Below are 17,295 nucleotides of genomic sequence, written 5' to 3'. Positions count from 1 at the left end.
AAATTCAGCAATCATTTACTAAGTGCCACTTTGGACCAGGCACTTGGCCAGATGCTGGAGATAGCAAGAAAAAAAATAATAAAAAACTCAAGAAATTTACATTCTATGAGAAGCAGGAGGGATGGGAATAGTGTGTATGCAAAATATACAAAATAATTTCTCATGAGAAGACACCATTAACTGGGCTGAATCCAGATAGACTTCCTGTAGGAAATGACACTTGAACTGAATTTGAAAGAAGCAAAGGATTCTAAGATGTGGAGTAGAAAAAGGAGCCTATTTCAGATTGCCTTTGCAAAGGTATAAAGAGAAGATATGTTGTCATCTTATGTGGAATAAATTACAACCCAGCTTGGCTGAAATTTAGTTTGTGAAGGAAAGTAATGTGTAATAAACCAGTAAAAGTAAGTTGAAAACAGACTATAAAAAAGCTTTTAAAGCCAAATTGAGGCAGTTATTTACATGTTATCCTAGATACAAGGAGTCAATAGAAATTCTTGGGCAGGGAATGGATCAAAACTGTGCTTTGAGATCACTGGAAGCTATATAAAGGATGCATTAAAGTGGAGAAAGATTAGAGGCAAAGAGACCATTTAGTGATTATTGTTGAAACAAGAGATGATGAGAATCTGAACTAAGGTGAGGGCTATGTGACAAGAGACAGAGAGAGAGAGAGAGAGAGAGAGAGAGAGAGAGAGAGAGAGAGACGAGAGACAAGAGAGACAAGAGAGACAAGAGAGACAAGAAAGAGGGAGAGGAGGAGGAATGGATCTGAAGTACATTATGGAGGTGGGATCAATAGACTTGATAACCATAAGGGAAGAGAATAAGCATTTATATAGCTTCTGAGTGAAAGGCACCAGGATACATGTTTTTTTACAAAGATTATCTCATTTGATCCTTATAACAACCTACCTGAGAGATAGGTGCTGCTATTATTCCCCTTTATAGATGAGGAAGGTGAAGCAAACAGCAGTTAACTAATTTGTCCAGGATCTTACACCTAGCAAGTGTCTGAGGATTTGAATTCAGGTCTTTATGAACCCCAGGATTAACACACTATCCATAATACCATCTGATTATCTCTGATGGATATGAGAATGTGAGTAATTATGGAAAGAGAAGTGTTGAGGATAAAACTCTGGAGCCCTCAATAGAAATAGAGAAATTAGGAAATAGGGAGGATTAGGAGGAAGGGAAATTATTTTGGACATAGTGAGGTTGAGATCCTGTGTGGCATCTAACTGGAGATATACAATAAGGGAGTGGAATTCAAGAAAAAGACTGGGGCTGGATATATAGATCTGGGAATCAGTGGCATAGAGATGATCATTGAACTGATGGGAACCAATGAGAGCAATGAAAGAACAGATGCAGAAGAGAACAAAACCCAGGACAGGACCCTGGGGGTATAACCACACATATAGAATGAACAGAAACAATGATTTCACATAAGAGATCGAAAGAAAATTTCCAGACAGGTAGGAGAAGAACCAGAAGAAAGCAACATCAAGAAAAGCCAAGGAGGGCGGCTAGGTGGCATAGTGGATAAAGCACTGGCCTTGGAGTCAGGAGTACCTGGGTTCAAATCCGGTCTCAGACACTTAATAATTACCTAGCTGTGTGGCCTTGGGCAAGCCACTTTACCCCATTTGCCTTGCAAAAACCTAAAAAAAAAAAAAAAAGCCAAGGAGAAGATAGTTTCCTAGGAGGAGAGTATCATCAAAGTTGTCAAATACTACAGGCTGTCAAGAAATATAATGTCTGAGAAAAGGCTATCAGATCTGGAGATTAAATAGACTTTAATGAGGAAAATATGAGTGATACCCCTAGATGGCTTTTTCTTTTTTTATGTTATCTAATTTTTATTTTATTTTACTTTTCCAACTACATGTGAAGATAGTTTTAACATTCTTTTTTTATAAGATTTTAAATTCTACATTTTTCTCCCTCTTTCTTCCCCCCCTTCCCATGACAGTGAATAATCTGACATAGGTTATAAATGTGCAATCATGTTAAACATAGTTCCATATTACTCATGTTATGAAAGTAGATTCAAAACAAAAGAGAAAAAACAATGAAAAAAGCAAAACATATAACAAATTTTAAAAGGTAAAAATAGTATGCTTTGGTCTGCATTCAGACTTCAGTTCTGGAGCAGCTAGGTGGTGCAGTGGATAGAGACCAGCCCTGGAGTCAGGAGTAACTGAGTTCAAATCCAACCTAGAACACTTAATAATTACCTAGCTGTATGGCCTTGGGCAAGCCACTTAACCCTATTGCCTTGCAAAATAACTAAAAAAAAAAAGACTTCAGTTCTTTCTCAAGATGTGGACGGCATTTTCCTCATAAATCTTTTATAATTGTCTTTGATGACATAAATCTTTTATAATTGTCTTTGATGACTTTATTGCTGGAAGAGTTAGTTGATCATCACATAATGCTTCACACAATGATCTCTTAGTTCTATTGACTTCATTCAGTATTAGTTCCCTAGATGACTTTTTTCTAGGAATTTCTAGTGAATAGTACATACTTGAATTAAGTACATTGATTATTTAATAGTATATTACTTACAAATTGTCTCAATATGATTTTTTTGTTGATGGACACATAAATTATGCACAAATGCATAGTATGTTTGTTTCTAGGTATACATGTGCACCTCTAAGCCCTGAGATTCCAGAAGGGCAGAGTGTAACAAGTACACATGGCATTGATACTTCATTTGTTCAATGGGTAAAGAAGCAATTTCATGGAAAGTCTGTTGCTTTGCTCAGCCTCAACAGCTTCCCTTAATGACGTTCACTGCCTTTTCTCTATTCAATGAAACTGGCACACCAGGTGAATGTATCTGAGCCTGAAGCTGTGATATTCACCCTGTGTCCTTTTTCCACACATTCAACCAGGTGCCTTTTCAATTCATTTTAGAATACTTTCATCAGATACCTACACATTCATTTCAGTTGGAGACCTAAAAACCCACATTACAAATGTCTAAAGCTATTAGTGAGAAAGCAGTGGGATACTATAATGGAAAAGTACAGAAACAGAATTAATAAAAATTTTCTTTCACTCTTCAAAGACTTTGTCCTGTACTTCCAAGTACATAACTAGATTTTGGATAGCTAAGATTGATCAGTCTTATTCCCAGGTACCCAGCTATGTTAGAAAATCTGAAGTTGCTCTAAATCTTACTGTTAGATAATAGAATCATTGTTATACATCACAGCTAATATTGAGCAATATTTAGCAGATTTGGTTTTTCTATTGATCAACTCATTCTCAAATTTATAATTGTTTATTCAAGTTAGATTAATAGAAAAAAGACCACACTCTTATAAAGTAGCCCCAGACAAATCATTTGATGTGTATAAATATGTTGAACCACAGGATATAAAAAGAAAAGATCAGATACCAGTTAAGTAAGTGTTTAGATTAAGAAGTAATTACCACTGGCATAGTCTTCTCAACTTGTACTAATGGAATAATACATAATTGCATCCACATAATCAAACATAGGCATATGTGTATATATTACCTGATATCCGAAAGATCACATTTGTTTCCAGCAATGGCCATTACAATGTTTTCTGGACCATGTTCTTTTAATTCTTTCACCCATTTCTTCAAGGTATTAAAAGAATCCTTAATCAAAAATACAAGCAAATTATTCAGAAAGCTTTTTGGGATCTCTTTAAAATTCAACATTCTCTTGCCATTACAAATGCACTACAGTTTGATGAAGAAAGAGTTTTCATGTGGTTCTCTTGAATAATGTGATTAGTATTACTACTCTGTATTATGTAAATGTAAAACTATCATTGAAATTATAATTCATTCTTTCACAAAATCTGAAACATTCCACACACTTCCCTCTTTTCAAAGAAAACTAGAGGACTGTGGTATAAAATGTTATCAAATACAGTCACTGTATTGACCAGTTCTGTGTTATTGGAATTTTGTTGTTATAAGCTAGGGTTCTACATTAAGATGGGAGAGAGGGGAGGAGGCAACTTAGAAACAAATGGATATAATTTTAATAATACTTAAAAAATATGAAACTCATTAACTGAATAAAATTAAACCTCTGTAAAGGTAAAAAGCTAACAATTTTCTCTGTAAGTTAAGATTTCTTTAAAATTGTACCCTTTGCACTGTATAAATACAGATAATAGGACTGATGTTATCCTGTTAGGGATGTAGAGTTCTTTTTTCATTTGCTTCAATAGGAAGAACAGCTTTTTGCCCTTCACTCCCACCCTCCCTCCAGTCCTTGACCCAAAGAACACAAAACATAGAAGCAAAAAGTGGCACAAATTCATAAAAGGTAGCAGTGATGGGTCATTTAACTAATGCCTTAGTGTTCTGAGTCAGCCTTTCAAAACTAAAAGTAAATAATTCAATTTGTGGGAGAGAAATAAAATGTCAGCAAATTGCTACAAGGATCTATTAATGTACAGCCTATAACCTCATTTTATCAGATAGATACATAAATACACACATACATGCATATACATTTACACATATACATAATTACATACATAAATATTACCACTGGATTTTAAGTTCATTACTTTTCTATAGTAATGCCATAGAATACTGACAAAAAGCAAAAATTTTATAATTATGTACAAAACTTTGCACCATGAATTCTTGTCTGCCTTCAAAAGCAAAATCTTGATCAAGAAAACTGTCAAAGTTCTATCTACAAATAAATGGTTAGGGTAAAATATTGTCTTAAAGTTAATAAGCAGTCACTTTCTGAGGTTTGGTTTACTCATTTATTTCCATTTTGGATATATCTCTACATGCACTGAGACCTTTGGAAAAATAAAAGCAATATGGAAAAGCCCACTTTGGCTCTTGAGGATCATTATTTCCTGCCAATGCAAGGCTGCATACTAATAAACTCCACTGCAGTACATTTGAGAGAACCAAACTTTCCTAACATACTAAATCAGAAGATAATATGATATTATTTCTCAACTTAGCCAATCTTACCTGTTTAGTGATATCATACACTATAACAGCTGCTGCAGATCCCCGATAGTACATGGGTGCCAATGAATGGAACTGTTTAAGGAAGAATGAATAAAATGAGACCAAAATAAATACATTTAATGTAGTTTCAGATCAAATGCAAGATTCTAACCCCAAATCTAAGATAGTGGTTTACACTGGTATTTCCCCAAAAGTTATATTAAATAATCTTAAAATCTTCTTTGTTGATTTTTTTTCCAGTATTCTACTTATAAACAACAAAACTGTGTCCTTTGGAGATTGCCAAACTTCAACTTCATTTTAAATGTTATCTTTCTAAAAGCTTATTCTTTTCTCTATGGCTCTTCATTCATCTGATTTTATTTTCTTCTATCACTGACAAGAGAATTCTACAATAGCAAAGGAGAAGATAAAGTGTCTAGGATAAGGAGGCAAAAGAATGCCAAGTATACCAGAACCATTGAAAATACAGAGATTAGAGACTTTAAAAAAAACACTCCTAGACCAATTTGACACTTCATCACATTGGACTAAAAAGGCATAGAAAAGAAAGTATTTCATTAAAAAATCTTAACAAAAAAGGATATCATTGGTGATAAGATTCTTATTAGGAAGAAAGAAGTGGGGGAAAGGAAGGAAAAGATAGAAGGAGGGAGAAAGGAAAGTTGGAAGGCAGGGAAGAGGAAAGGAAGGGAAAAAAAAGAAAGGACGGGAAAAAGGAAGGGAGGGGAGAGCAAGCAAGGAAACAAAACATCCCAGAGATTTTTATTATAAGGACATCATCTTAAGGACTTAGTAGTGAGCCATGAAGCTGCTGAAGATTCAGCATATCTATCTATAGATTAAATGACCTTCTACTTATTTCTTTTGTATTACTAGATCTCTCCAACTGGAGAAATTCATTCTCCTTTTACCAGTGAAGACCAAACCTATTTTCCTTTCCTGCAATTTTAAATATCAAATGTCTTTGAAGCAAGAAAAATTCATTTAAAAACTGAAAGAAAGAGGGGAATGAGAAAGAGATAGTCATACTTTTTACCTGACAGATTTGTATACAAAGTTCAGTTCAGGAAGGATTCTTGAACCCAGAATGGAAAGTGAAGAGATCAGTTATAAATTCATCATAATAGATTCTTAAGACCCAATTCTGCATCTCTCAATGAAAAGAAATTCCTGTTTAGATTGTTGAGATTACTTAACCTCATTTTTAAAAGCATGATTGGATCCCGAAAAGTACTTTCACTTTCAAACCTGTCAGAGTTACAAATCTTACAATGACTTTTTAAAGATAGCAGTGATCAACCTGGAAAATAAGGAGATAGTTTTTTGGTGTTTTTTTTAATGAAATAATAAAAATGAAAATGATGACAATAATTACACTAGCATTTATATAGTGTTTTAAGGTTTGCATAGCACTTCACAAATTGTGATTCATTTTATCTTCATAACAACAGCCCAGAGAGATTGGTGCTATTGTGCCCATTTTATAACTGAGGAAACTAAAGCAGATGTTATGTGACTTATCTAGGATCACACAGAAAATAAATGGATGAGGTGGTAGGTCCTGCCTCCAGATCAAGCATTCTATCTACTCTGCTCCACCTGGCAACATTAGAATGAAAATGATTGTATTATAAGGGCAGAAACATCAATAAAATATTTATTTTTTAAAACATCAGTGACCGTTAAAATCTATATACAGAGAAAAGTGCTATCTTACTTTTGTTTTGTGGCTACAAAAACTGTAAAAATCCAAGAATTTTCACAGAGTAACCATCAAAAAATTGGTTCAAATCCCCCTCTTTTAAGAAACAATATATGAATAATTTTCTTTTAAAAAATATGAAAATTGGGGCGGCTAGGTGGCACAGGGGCGGCTAGATGGTGCAGTGGAAAAAGCACCGGCCCTGGAGTCAGGAGTACCTGGGTTCAAATCCGGTCTCAGACACTTAATAATTACCTAGCTGTGTGGCATTGGGCAAGCCACTTAACCCCATTTGCCTTGGAAAAAAAAAAAAAAGAAAATTTCTATATCTTTTCAAATTACATGTAAAATTACATGTTTTCAGCTTTTAGCTTTTAAAATTTTGAGTTCCAAAAGCTCTTCTTCCTTTCTTACTCTTCCCACTACTAAGAGGGAAAGCAGTTAGATATAGAACATACATGTACAGTTAGGCAAAACATATTTTCATGTTAGCCATGTTGTGAAGAGAAAAAAATAGTTTTTTAAAAGTATACTTTGATTTGCATTCAGACATGATAAAATCTGACAAGTTCTTTCTCTGTGAGTGGATAGCATTTTTCATCATTCAAAATGACTATAAAAAGTGAAACTGAGGAAGAATTCATGCACTAGCACCTTAACATTTCCTCCATAGAAAAAAAGTACTACATAATCAATAGGAGGTCACTATTCTCTGTGAGATTCAGTCAATTAAGAAGCATTTATTAAGTGCCTACTATGTGATAGCCACTAGGATTACAAAAACAACAATGCTATACTTCCTGCCCACACGTTCTGAAGCACAGTTGCAGTGCCCTAGATAGATCAGAAGTATTATTTATAGATTATAATACCCAAAATGTAGCTGCTATTTTGACAATTTTTTCAACCCAATTCAGAGCTATTTCAACAAGAGCTCTAAGGGGTTCATGTCAGGGGGGGAGATTTTTGGGAGAGGATGTCAAAGGCAAAAAAGAAATTAGATGAAAAGCAAAATCCTGAAGTCTGTCCAGGGTCAAAGGGTAGAAGCACCAGTTAGTAATCTAAGGAATCAACTAAACTGCTGATTCAAAAGTTCATTCCCCTGAAGCAAGAGTACAAAGTTCTATAAAACAGGAAACGGTAAAAATTACTTCCTTCTTCTACTCCCCACAGGATCCAGAAAGGTCAAAAATCATATTCCCTATTTTACAGAATAAGAAATAGAAAAGTTAAGTAATTCATCAGAGCCATACAACAGACCCATTGCAAAGAGTTAGTGGTTGAACTGAGTCATTTCTATTAGATTCTCTGACTTCCTCAAAGAAAGGTCCTATCATATATATATATATAAAATATTAAAATATCATATTATAAATTATGGATAAAGAATAAGAAAAAGACAAAAAGAAGGGAGAAGGGAAAAAAGAGGGAGAGAAAGAGTTGATTTTATTCATCACTATTTTATAAGCCAGAAACTCCAGAATTCTAGTTGCTGATTTTTTGTTTACAGTCCTGGGAGAGATTCAAGATCTATCATAGTTTTTCTTGTTTTCAGAACAAAGAATAATGTTTGATGTTTTAACAATACACACCTGCTTATACACTCTAATTTGATTTGTTTTCATGTTTGATAATCTGCAGACAAAAAGCTGAAATAAATCTCTAGGGAACAATTAGTGCTACAATATTATAAGAATTAACTCCTTGCTCTAAAATCATCCTAATCAATCAGAATAGAAGATACTATATACTGAAGACTTGGAAAAGTTCTCTTACAATTTTGTAAAATCTATTTCCTGAAGACTTGAAAGAAAATGTATTTCCTATCTTCGGTTTCAAAGAAAGATGAAGGTAGCAACTGAAAAAAACGGGTTTCTTTTCAAGATCCCAAAAGTCAATCTTAGGAAAACTAAGAATCATATAAGTTTAATCACAGAGGAAACATTATCAAATGGATAATTGGTTAACTTTTTTCCAAATATCTGTTTCTTAGAGCAAGAGGCCATAGTATCCAAGGTCAGAGTAATCAAACACCATGAGAAAATGCCACAGGGTGCATTCCAAAGACTGGACCAGACCAGATTAGTTAAATCCTAGATCATGACCAGTGGCACAGAATTACAGAAATCTGAGGAGTCAGAAGGGACTTCAGATCAGCCTGTCCCTGAAAAAGGATCTCTCTCTAAGTCATATAGAACAAGTAAGGGAATTACTAACCTTTGAGGCTAGCCATTTATGGCTAGCTCCAATAGTGAAGAAATTTTATGGAAATCAAACCCAATTGAACAATTTTAAATAAATTTTTTGTAATTGCCACTCATTGCTCTTAGCCTTGCCCTGTGGAGCCAAGAAGAATACATCTATTCCCTCCACTTAATTCCCTTCAAATATTGGAAAACAATTATTATACATACTTTCATGTCTTCTCTTCTTCCCCATTTCCTTCAACTAATCAGACAACATGAATTGCAGCCCCTTCAACATCCTGGTTGCCCTCTCTTGGGACACTTTCCAATCTAGAACTGAATAGAATGTTCCAGATATGATCAGACCAAAGCAAATCAACCTGAGATATTTCTGACTTGATCCAATCACTTCTCTGTGAGATCAGAGAATCAAACCTTGCCCAAGACATCTTTCCTGACAATGGCAAACGCTATCTCTTAAGTTTTAGGTTGTGCTTGAAGTTAATAATGAGATGATCAGGGAACAGTTATCTTTGTGATTAGATATATCAAAGAATATTGTGCATGAGATCTTGTCACATATGAGAGACTCCTTGTTGGGGAAAAGTATACAAGATTCTATTCTTCCATAGCAAATTTGAGGGAGGGGAGTTATCAATAAACAATAAGCACTACTAGATCTCATATTCTCAGCTCTTCTCAGTCATATGACTACAAAGACATGATATGCTGTAGACAATCAGTGGTTAAAGTTTGCTTGTTTCCTTCTAATAATTTCATAAAATTTACCCTTAAATGGTATCTAGATCACTGTGCAAGCCTAGTTCCTTAACCTCTACCAGCCTCAGTTTCCTCATCTGTAAAATAAAAGGGGAAGAGAAGTTTGAACTCAATGACTTTAAGGACCCCTTCCAGATCAAAATCTATAATCCTATAACCTGATGACAAAATAGTTTTCCTTCAAGTAGCTTAGGTAGGAGCAGCTAGGGTGGTGCAGTGAATAGAGCACTGGGCCCTGAGTTCAAATCTGATCTCAGACACTTAATAATTACCTAGCAGTGTGACCTTGGGCAAATCACTTAACCCCATTGCCTTGCAAGAAAACAAAAAAAAACAAAAAAACCCCAAAACAAGTAGCTTAAGGATTGTGGCCTGAAGCAGGGATTAATCTTATCAGCACACTGATTCTTTGTCCTTTGCTTATTTTAAGTCCCCTGCACTGTAGGGAACAAGTTAGGTTCTCAAAAAACACAAATTTGTGAGTGAGTATAATAGTAATAACATCAACAACAACAGTAATAATTTTTATATAAGCCTACTCTGTGCCAGATACTCTGCTAAGATAATTTACAATTATCTCATTTGATCCTTAATACAATATTGCAAGATACACAATTATTAAGGTCATATTTGAACTCAGATCTTCCAGACTCCAGGACTAGCATTTTATCCACTGAACTGGCCAGTCTACTCCCCTCAAGTATAGAGGGGGAATCTGAGTCCATCTCAGAGAAAGCAAAAAATGTAATGTACTGAAATGGACCTGTAGTCTTGGTTCTTAAAGAATTTATATTCTATTAGAGGAGTGGGGAAAGAAGAGAAAAGAATAATGAACAGGTAAGAAAATACAAAATCTAAAAGCAAATACAAATGTCAAAATATGTTAATAAATAATAATGATAATGTTAATAATTAGTATATGTGATATGAAGGGGAAATTAATTTTTAATGCAATTCATTTCTCATTAAACTCAGTACAGAAGATTCACATGAAACAACCTGGCTGAGTTAATGTCACACACAAGGTCTATTTTTTAAAATAGTTATCCAAAGCAATATTTTATGGAGGCACCCAAAGCAGAAGGGATTGTATGAGGGAGACATTTCAGGAAGTTGCCATAATAGAAGCTCAAACAGAAAGAAAAGCAAAAGATTTTTTTTTAAAGGAGAGAATTCATTTTCAATGGTTAAGCCATAAAATGACCCTTAAATGGCCACTGGGTCTGTCTTGTGAATTATTAAAGAGTACTCCGTTTATAATGCATTGCTTTCCAACTCCTTCCTGGAAATGGAATCATTTTAAAATAAATCTATTCGGGAGTCTCCTCAAAAGATTTGTCTTTGTTGGGGACTTTGCTATTAATGAGCCAAAATTTAAAGAGTTCAGCCCCCAAAACCCACAGCTGTGACCAAAGATTAATTTTTGTGTAGGCTGGAAAGATAAATCACTTCTGACCAAAGACAAATATTAAATAAAATCTACCTAGTACATTAATATACAAAATGATATAACATATTCAAGGAAAGGGAAGAGTGAGAGCAATCAAATTAAAAAGCCATTTGGAAGTAAAACATAATCATGAGTATGTAAGAAACCTGTCCTTGAGAGGTTGAATATCTCAGGACTAGAACAAAAGATGCCAATTTGCAGTTTTTCCTCACCAGCTACATAACACAATAGCCTAAAGGCCTAGTAAACTGTCCATCCAGATAATTTTTAGATGCCTTCTCATCATTCAAAGCAACCCCACAGGGAAACTTGAAATGCTAACCTTTTCCTCCTAAAATAAATATTTTGGGTTCTCTTCTTAATATATATATATATATATACATATATATATATATATATATATATATATATTCAATGTATGAATTTCTTACAAGAGCATTGTTTTTCTTTTTCATTTGTGAGACCAAGGTGGGAGGGAGAGAAAATAATTTTTTTAAAGCATTGTCTAAAATTGTCTTTATTTCTTGACCTAGAGAGCCTATTGTTAGGTATATACCCCAAGAAAGTCAATGACAAAAGAAATGCCCCACTATAACAATTAATAGCAACATTTTTTATATTAGCAAACAAGTGGAAACAAAATAGATGCCCTTTGGAGAATATCTAAACTTGATTTACAAGAAGGTAATGGAATATCATTGGGCTGTAAAAAATATTAAGTATGATAAAAAAGCATGGAAAGATCTATGAAGAGATTCAGAGCAAAATAAAAAGAACTAGGAACACAATATAATGTAGATTGAAAGAACAATAAAACAACTAAAATTGAATGCTATGAAATTATAACCATTTCCAATTTCAGAAGTCTCATGTTGAAACATGACACCTACCTCCTGCAGAGAGGTGATGGATTCAAAGTAAAGAATGAAATTTTCTTAACATAGCCAGTGGGAGAATTTATTTTGTTTGAATAGTACTTGTTTGTAATTGAGGTTTTGTTTCCTTTCTTTCACAACAGAGGAGGATGGACAAGAGAGGAGAATAAGTAGGAATATTTCCATTAATGAAAAAAACTAAAATTTAATTGAAAAAAAGTATATTGACCAACCTTGGTGCCTAAGAAGAAATATAAAAAGACATATTCTTATATTATTTCAAAAATGGAAGACTATGATTGTGGAACACTGGATATAATAGACTTTTTCAATATGTTTATTTCTGGTGATCTGGCTTTTCACTTTTTAGTTCTTTGTTATTAAGGATATATCTATTATTAGGGAATAAAAATGTGAGTGTTGTAAAAATAAAAGAATATAACTCGTCATTTGACCCTCTTAGGCCAGTGCTCTTGCCATTATCCTATTCAAAATCACTACTAACCCTAAAATTCTGGAGATCCCATATACTTCCCAAAGTCACTTAACAAGTCCCTGAAGTCCTGATTCTTTCACTCCTCAAGGAGTAAGACTAGAAGAGGGTGAAGTGTCAGTCTCAATCCTATTATCCTCATGCAAATTAAAATAATTCTGAGGTACCACCTCACACTTATCAGACTGACTAAAATGGCAAAAAAGGGAAAGTGATCAATATTGGAGAGAATGTGGGACAACTGGGATGCTAATGCACTGTTGGTGGAGTTGTAAATTTAGCCAACCTTTCTGAAGAGCAATTTGGAACTATATCCAAAGGACTATAAAACTGTGTGTATCCTTTGATCCAGCAATATCACTACTAGGCTATATCCCAAAGAGGTCACAAAAATATTCATAGCAGCTCTTTTCTGTAGTGGCAAAAAGAATTGTAAATTGAGGGGATATCCAACAACTGGCCAATGGCTCAATAATTTGTTGTATATGAATGTAAAGGAATACTATTGTTCTGAAAGAAATCATGAGCAAATAGATTTCAGAAAAACCTAGGAAGACTTACATGAACTGATGCTGAATGAAGTCAGAAGAACCAGGAGATCATTGTACAACTTAACAGCAACATTATGAAATGATCAACTATGATAGATCTAGCTCTTCTTAGCAATATAATGATCAAGGACAATTCTTATAAGTGTGATGGAAAATAATTAACCAGATTTAGAGAAAGGACTATGATCTGAATGAAGACCAAAGCATACTAATTTCATCTTTTAAAATTTGTTGTATTTTTTTCTTTCTCATGTTTTTTTCTTTTTTGTTCTGATTGTTCTTTCACAACATGACTAATGTTTAACATGATTGTACATGTATTTAAAAAAATCTATCATTCTCTTCTCTAACCCCTTCCCCTTGACCCAGCAAATTGTCTATTAAAAGCAAAAAAACAAAAAACAAAAAAGAAAACCTTCTGCTAAAATACACCACCCTATATCTTCCATTTTCTAACCTCTGTCTCACAAAGTAACCTACAAATATTAGCTGTAAGATCTTAGGCAAGTCACTTAAATTGTCCATGCCTGTTTTCTCAGTTATAAAATGTAGAGATTGAACTTAAGTGGTCTCTAAATTCCCTTCTAACTCAATCTATGACCCTATAATCATAGATATTCTAGTATTCAAATAAATACTAAATCATTTCAAAATTATCTGAAGCAAATTTCTGAATATTAAATGCTATTTCCAATTACCTTATTATTAATACTAAAAGAAAAAAATCATTCCTATAGCCAATAAATTAGAGTAGGGGTACTAAAGTTTTCCCCCCCTTTCTAACTCGTCCCAATCTATCTCCTTGGCCTCGACTCACTTGTTCCAGCTCTTTGATCTAATGTTGGGGTGGCAGAATGTAGATAAAAGGAGAATCATAAAATCCAAATTCCCATCCCAGTCCATCACTTGCTAACTCTGCATCCTCTCTGACTCTCTTCTCAGCTTCCTCAGATGTAAAATGTGGTGGCTGGACTAAGTGATTTCTCAAGCTTTCATGTCTATAATTCCATGATTTGTTCTGTAATCGTAACAATCCTTTCACACAGAAAAGGAGCTCCAACCTTTTACTGGTGGAGGTTTACATTTATCCCAGTTTTGCAATCTCCCTTCCTTCCTAGCTAGTTGTCATCCATCACTTCCACTTTCTCCTCCCATTCTCTACATTAGAGCTTCTTAAACCTTTTCTTTTGTCCTGGACTCCTTTGGCAGCCTCATAAAACACATGGATTCTTTCTCAAAAATAAGGTGGGTTTTTTAAATTCATAATTGAAGGAAACACTAAATTTCAGTTGCTATGAGGGAAAACAAACTTTTAATATCTTTATGGAAGGCCATGGACTCCCTGAAATCTGTCCTCAGACTCTTTAGTAATACATTAATAACTATTGATTTACATCCAGAAAAATGATAGAAAACTAAAGGGCAGGATTTTTTTTCTTTTGATCCTTGTTTCCCAGAGCAGAACTCTCTTTTGCTCCTTTTTGAATTCTGAGTGTTCAACACTATGGCTGGCCCATACTGGGCCCAAATAAATGTTTATTGACTGATTGATTGACAACCTAGCACTGTGACTAGCATATAAATAAGCTCCAAATAAATGATGGTATAATGGTATACTTCTCTAGGCCAAACTTTACTCAAGTCTGACTTTCATATACTGGGGGGCACCCCAAGATCCAACATTTCCCCAGGCAAGTTTCTAAGCCATTCAGACCACCCAAAGAGTCACTAGAAAAAATTCCTTAAATGCAGATTTGCGGTATCATAAATTCTATGTGTACAAAATTCCACAGACTGACATTCCGTGTTAAAAAAAATGAGCAGTGTTGGAAAATAAATGATAGCTTAGAATGAGCATCTGGTTCCAGCTGGGTTATACCTTTACAAATGAGAAAGAATCAGGCTAGAATTATCTGGCAATGTCTTCTGGAACTTTGCTATACTTTTCACTTTTCAGAGAATAGTCTGTCCCGAGAGACCCACTGGAAACCTTCTAAGTTTTCTTGGCTTGGATGGGTCCCTATGGTCCACTCTCAGGGCTGCCTTCTGTACTGTGGTACTTAATCAAAAGTCTTGCAACAACCTTCAAACCCTAGACTGAAAAAGAGTCAAGAACAGGAAATCAAAACAAGGCTAGGTTACTATTGGGTTTCTGAGAAAACGGGAAGTGGTAAAAAAGAAAATTCTTGACATTCCCAACATTCTCAGCTGGCAGGGTGTGAATGGAAAGTTTTATGTCTTAGGGTTCTTTCAGTACCATTCAGCAAATGCTTTGCAAGTTTTATTTGTACCCACTCTCTAGGCAGAAAAACTAGACTTCTAATTCTAGGCAAAAAACCATGATATCCAAATTGCACAAAGGTAAATTAAAACTCACCTTCCAGAATCATTTGTTTGCCCATCTCAGGATTCAAGATACATAGGATTTAAGAATCTTACTAGAAAGTCCCCTTGATTTAGAATTAATCTAACTTTTTTTATCCCTTCTTCCTCTTCCTCTTTTAGCAAGGTATGATACAAATAATCTAGCCTAGGTACCGCTTCTACAGGCCTTTTGTTTTTTTTGTTTTGTTTTTTTTTCTTCTCTTTTAAAGATTTTATTTATTTTGAGTTTTATAATTTCCCCCCTAATCTTACTTTCCTCCCCCCGCCACAGAAGGCAATTTGCCAGTCTTTACATTGTTTCCATGGTATACATTGATCCAAATTGAACATGATGAGAGAAAAATCATATCCTTAAGGAAGAAACAAATTATAAGAGATAAAAAGATCAGACAATAAGATATTAGGGTTTTTTTTCTAAATTTAAGGTAATAGTACTTGGTCTTTGTTCAAACTCCACAGTTATTTCTCTGGATGCAGATGATATTCTCCATTGCAGACAGCCCCAAATTGTCCCTGACTGTTGTACTGATGAAATGAGCAAGTCCATCAGGGTTGATCATCACCCCCATGTTGCTGTTAAGGTGTACAGTGTTTTTCTGATTCTGCTCATCTCACTCAGCATCAGTTCATGCAAATCCCTCCAGGCTTCCCTGAATTCCCATCCCTCCTGGTTTCTAATAGAACAATAGTGTTCCATGACATACATATACCATAGTTTGCTAAGCCATTCCCCAATTGAAGGACATTTACTTGATTTCCAATTCTTTGCCACCACAAACAGGGCTGCTATGAATATTTCTGTACAAGTGATGTTTTTACCTTTTTTTGTCATCTCTTCAGGGTATAGACCTAGTAGTGGTATTGCTGGATCAAAAGGTATGCACATTTTTGTTGCCCTTTGGGCTCTACAGGCCTTTTGAATGCTATATTTACATTCCAGGTACTCTCTGTATCAGTAGCTAATCAAAACCACAGCTCAATAGTCTCAAAGTAATTTTTTTTTTAATGAAGCCAAATGAGAGAACACAGAATATCTATGGAAATAACAAAGGGAATACAGAGACTCTGCCTCCAACAGATTTCATATCACTTATTAGAAGAAAATACTCATAATAATCTAGACAACTCATATTTCTAGGGCAGCATTTCAGCAGAAACACCTCTCTGTCCTTTGAAGCTGCTCTTGCTGCTTCTTCACAGAATTAATGATGTCATCTACTGTGTTGCTTTCTCTATTGAGCTGCCATCTGCTACTTCTCCACTGAGAGTTTACTGCCATCTGTTCTTTCATGATGAATTTGCTATAAGACTGTTTCACCACTGAAATGTTATTGCCATCTGCTGCTTCCCTCCTGAATTGTATCTACTAGGTAGTTTATTCCTCAAATGGTAGTATAATGAGCCAATTCTTTCATGAAAAAAAAATCTCAAAACTATTTTGTCTCTTTTGTGAATCAGACTCAGTAACACCTAGCCAGCAAAACAGAGTTCTTGAGTACAAGTCTAAGTTTCTGAATATTACATTTCCTCTTTAATAAGAACTCCCCCCACCACAAAGTCTGATTGATGGAATAAGTGAATTCCTTTTAATTCCCAAATTTGTCCCTGGATGAGAGCATCAAAGCCATGAACATTATTTTGGGGTTTCAATTAGCAACACTGGAGAAGTAAAGTAGATCTAACAATCTTTGCCCCTGAAGCTACATCCAAACTTTTGCCCTCTCTTCACAAAAAAGAAATGATAAAATATGAATACACTTTCTCCAATTTTATTTTATTTTTTTTTTGCAAGGCAAATGGAGTTAAGTGGCTTGCCCAAGGCCACACAGCTAGGTTCCTCCAATTTTATATACATATATATATATA

At 34.6% G+C, this 17,295-nt stretch overlaps 1 protein-coding gene across 1 annotated transcript in view; it reads right to left on the bottom strand.

Annotated features, from left to right (window-relative positions):
- The window catches only part of RAB31 (RAB31, member RAS oncogene family), a 196,042-nt gene that overhangs the window by 59,594 nt on the left and 119,153 nt on the right, over nucleotides 1-17,295 (bottom strand). The window contains exons 4-5 of the mRNA XM_074201263.1: nucleotides 5,005-5,076; nucleotides 3,542-3,648 (exon numbers count right to left, since the gene is read on the bottom strand). Coding sequence (XP_074057364.1) covers nucleotides 3,542-3,648; nucleotides 5,005-5,076 — 179 coding nt within the window. The remainder of the gene's footprint in view (nucleotides 1-3,541; nucleotides 3,649-5,004; nucleotides 5,077-17,295) is intronic.

Source organism: Macrotis lagotis, chromosome X (genome assembly GCF_037893015.1).
Source record: "Macrotis lagotis isolate mMagLag1 chromosome X, bilby.v1.9.chrom.fasta, whole genome shotgun sequence".
Lineage (NCBI taxonomy): Eukaryota > Metazoa > Chordata > Mammalia > Peramelemorphia > Peramelidae > Macrotis > Macrotis lagotis.
The sequence above is the reverse complement of the archived record's forward strand: the minus strand, read 5'-3'. Positions and strand labels throughout refer to the sequence as shown.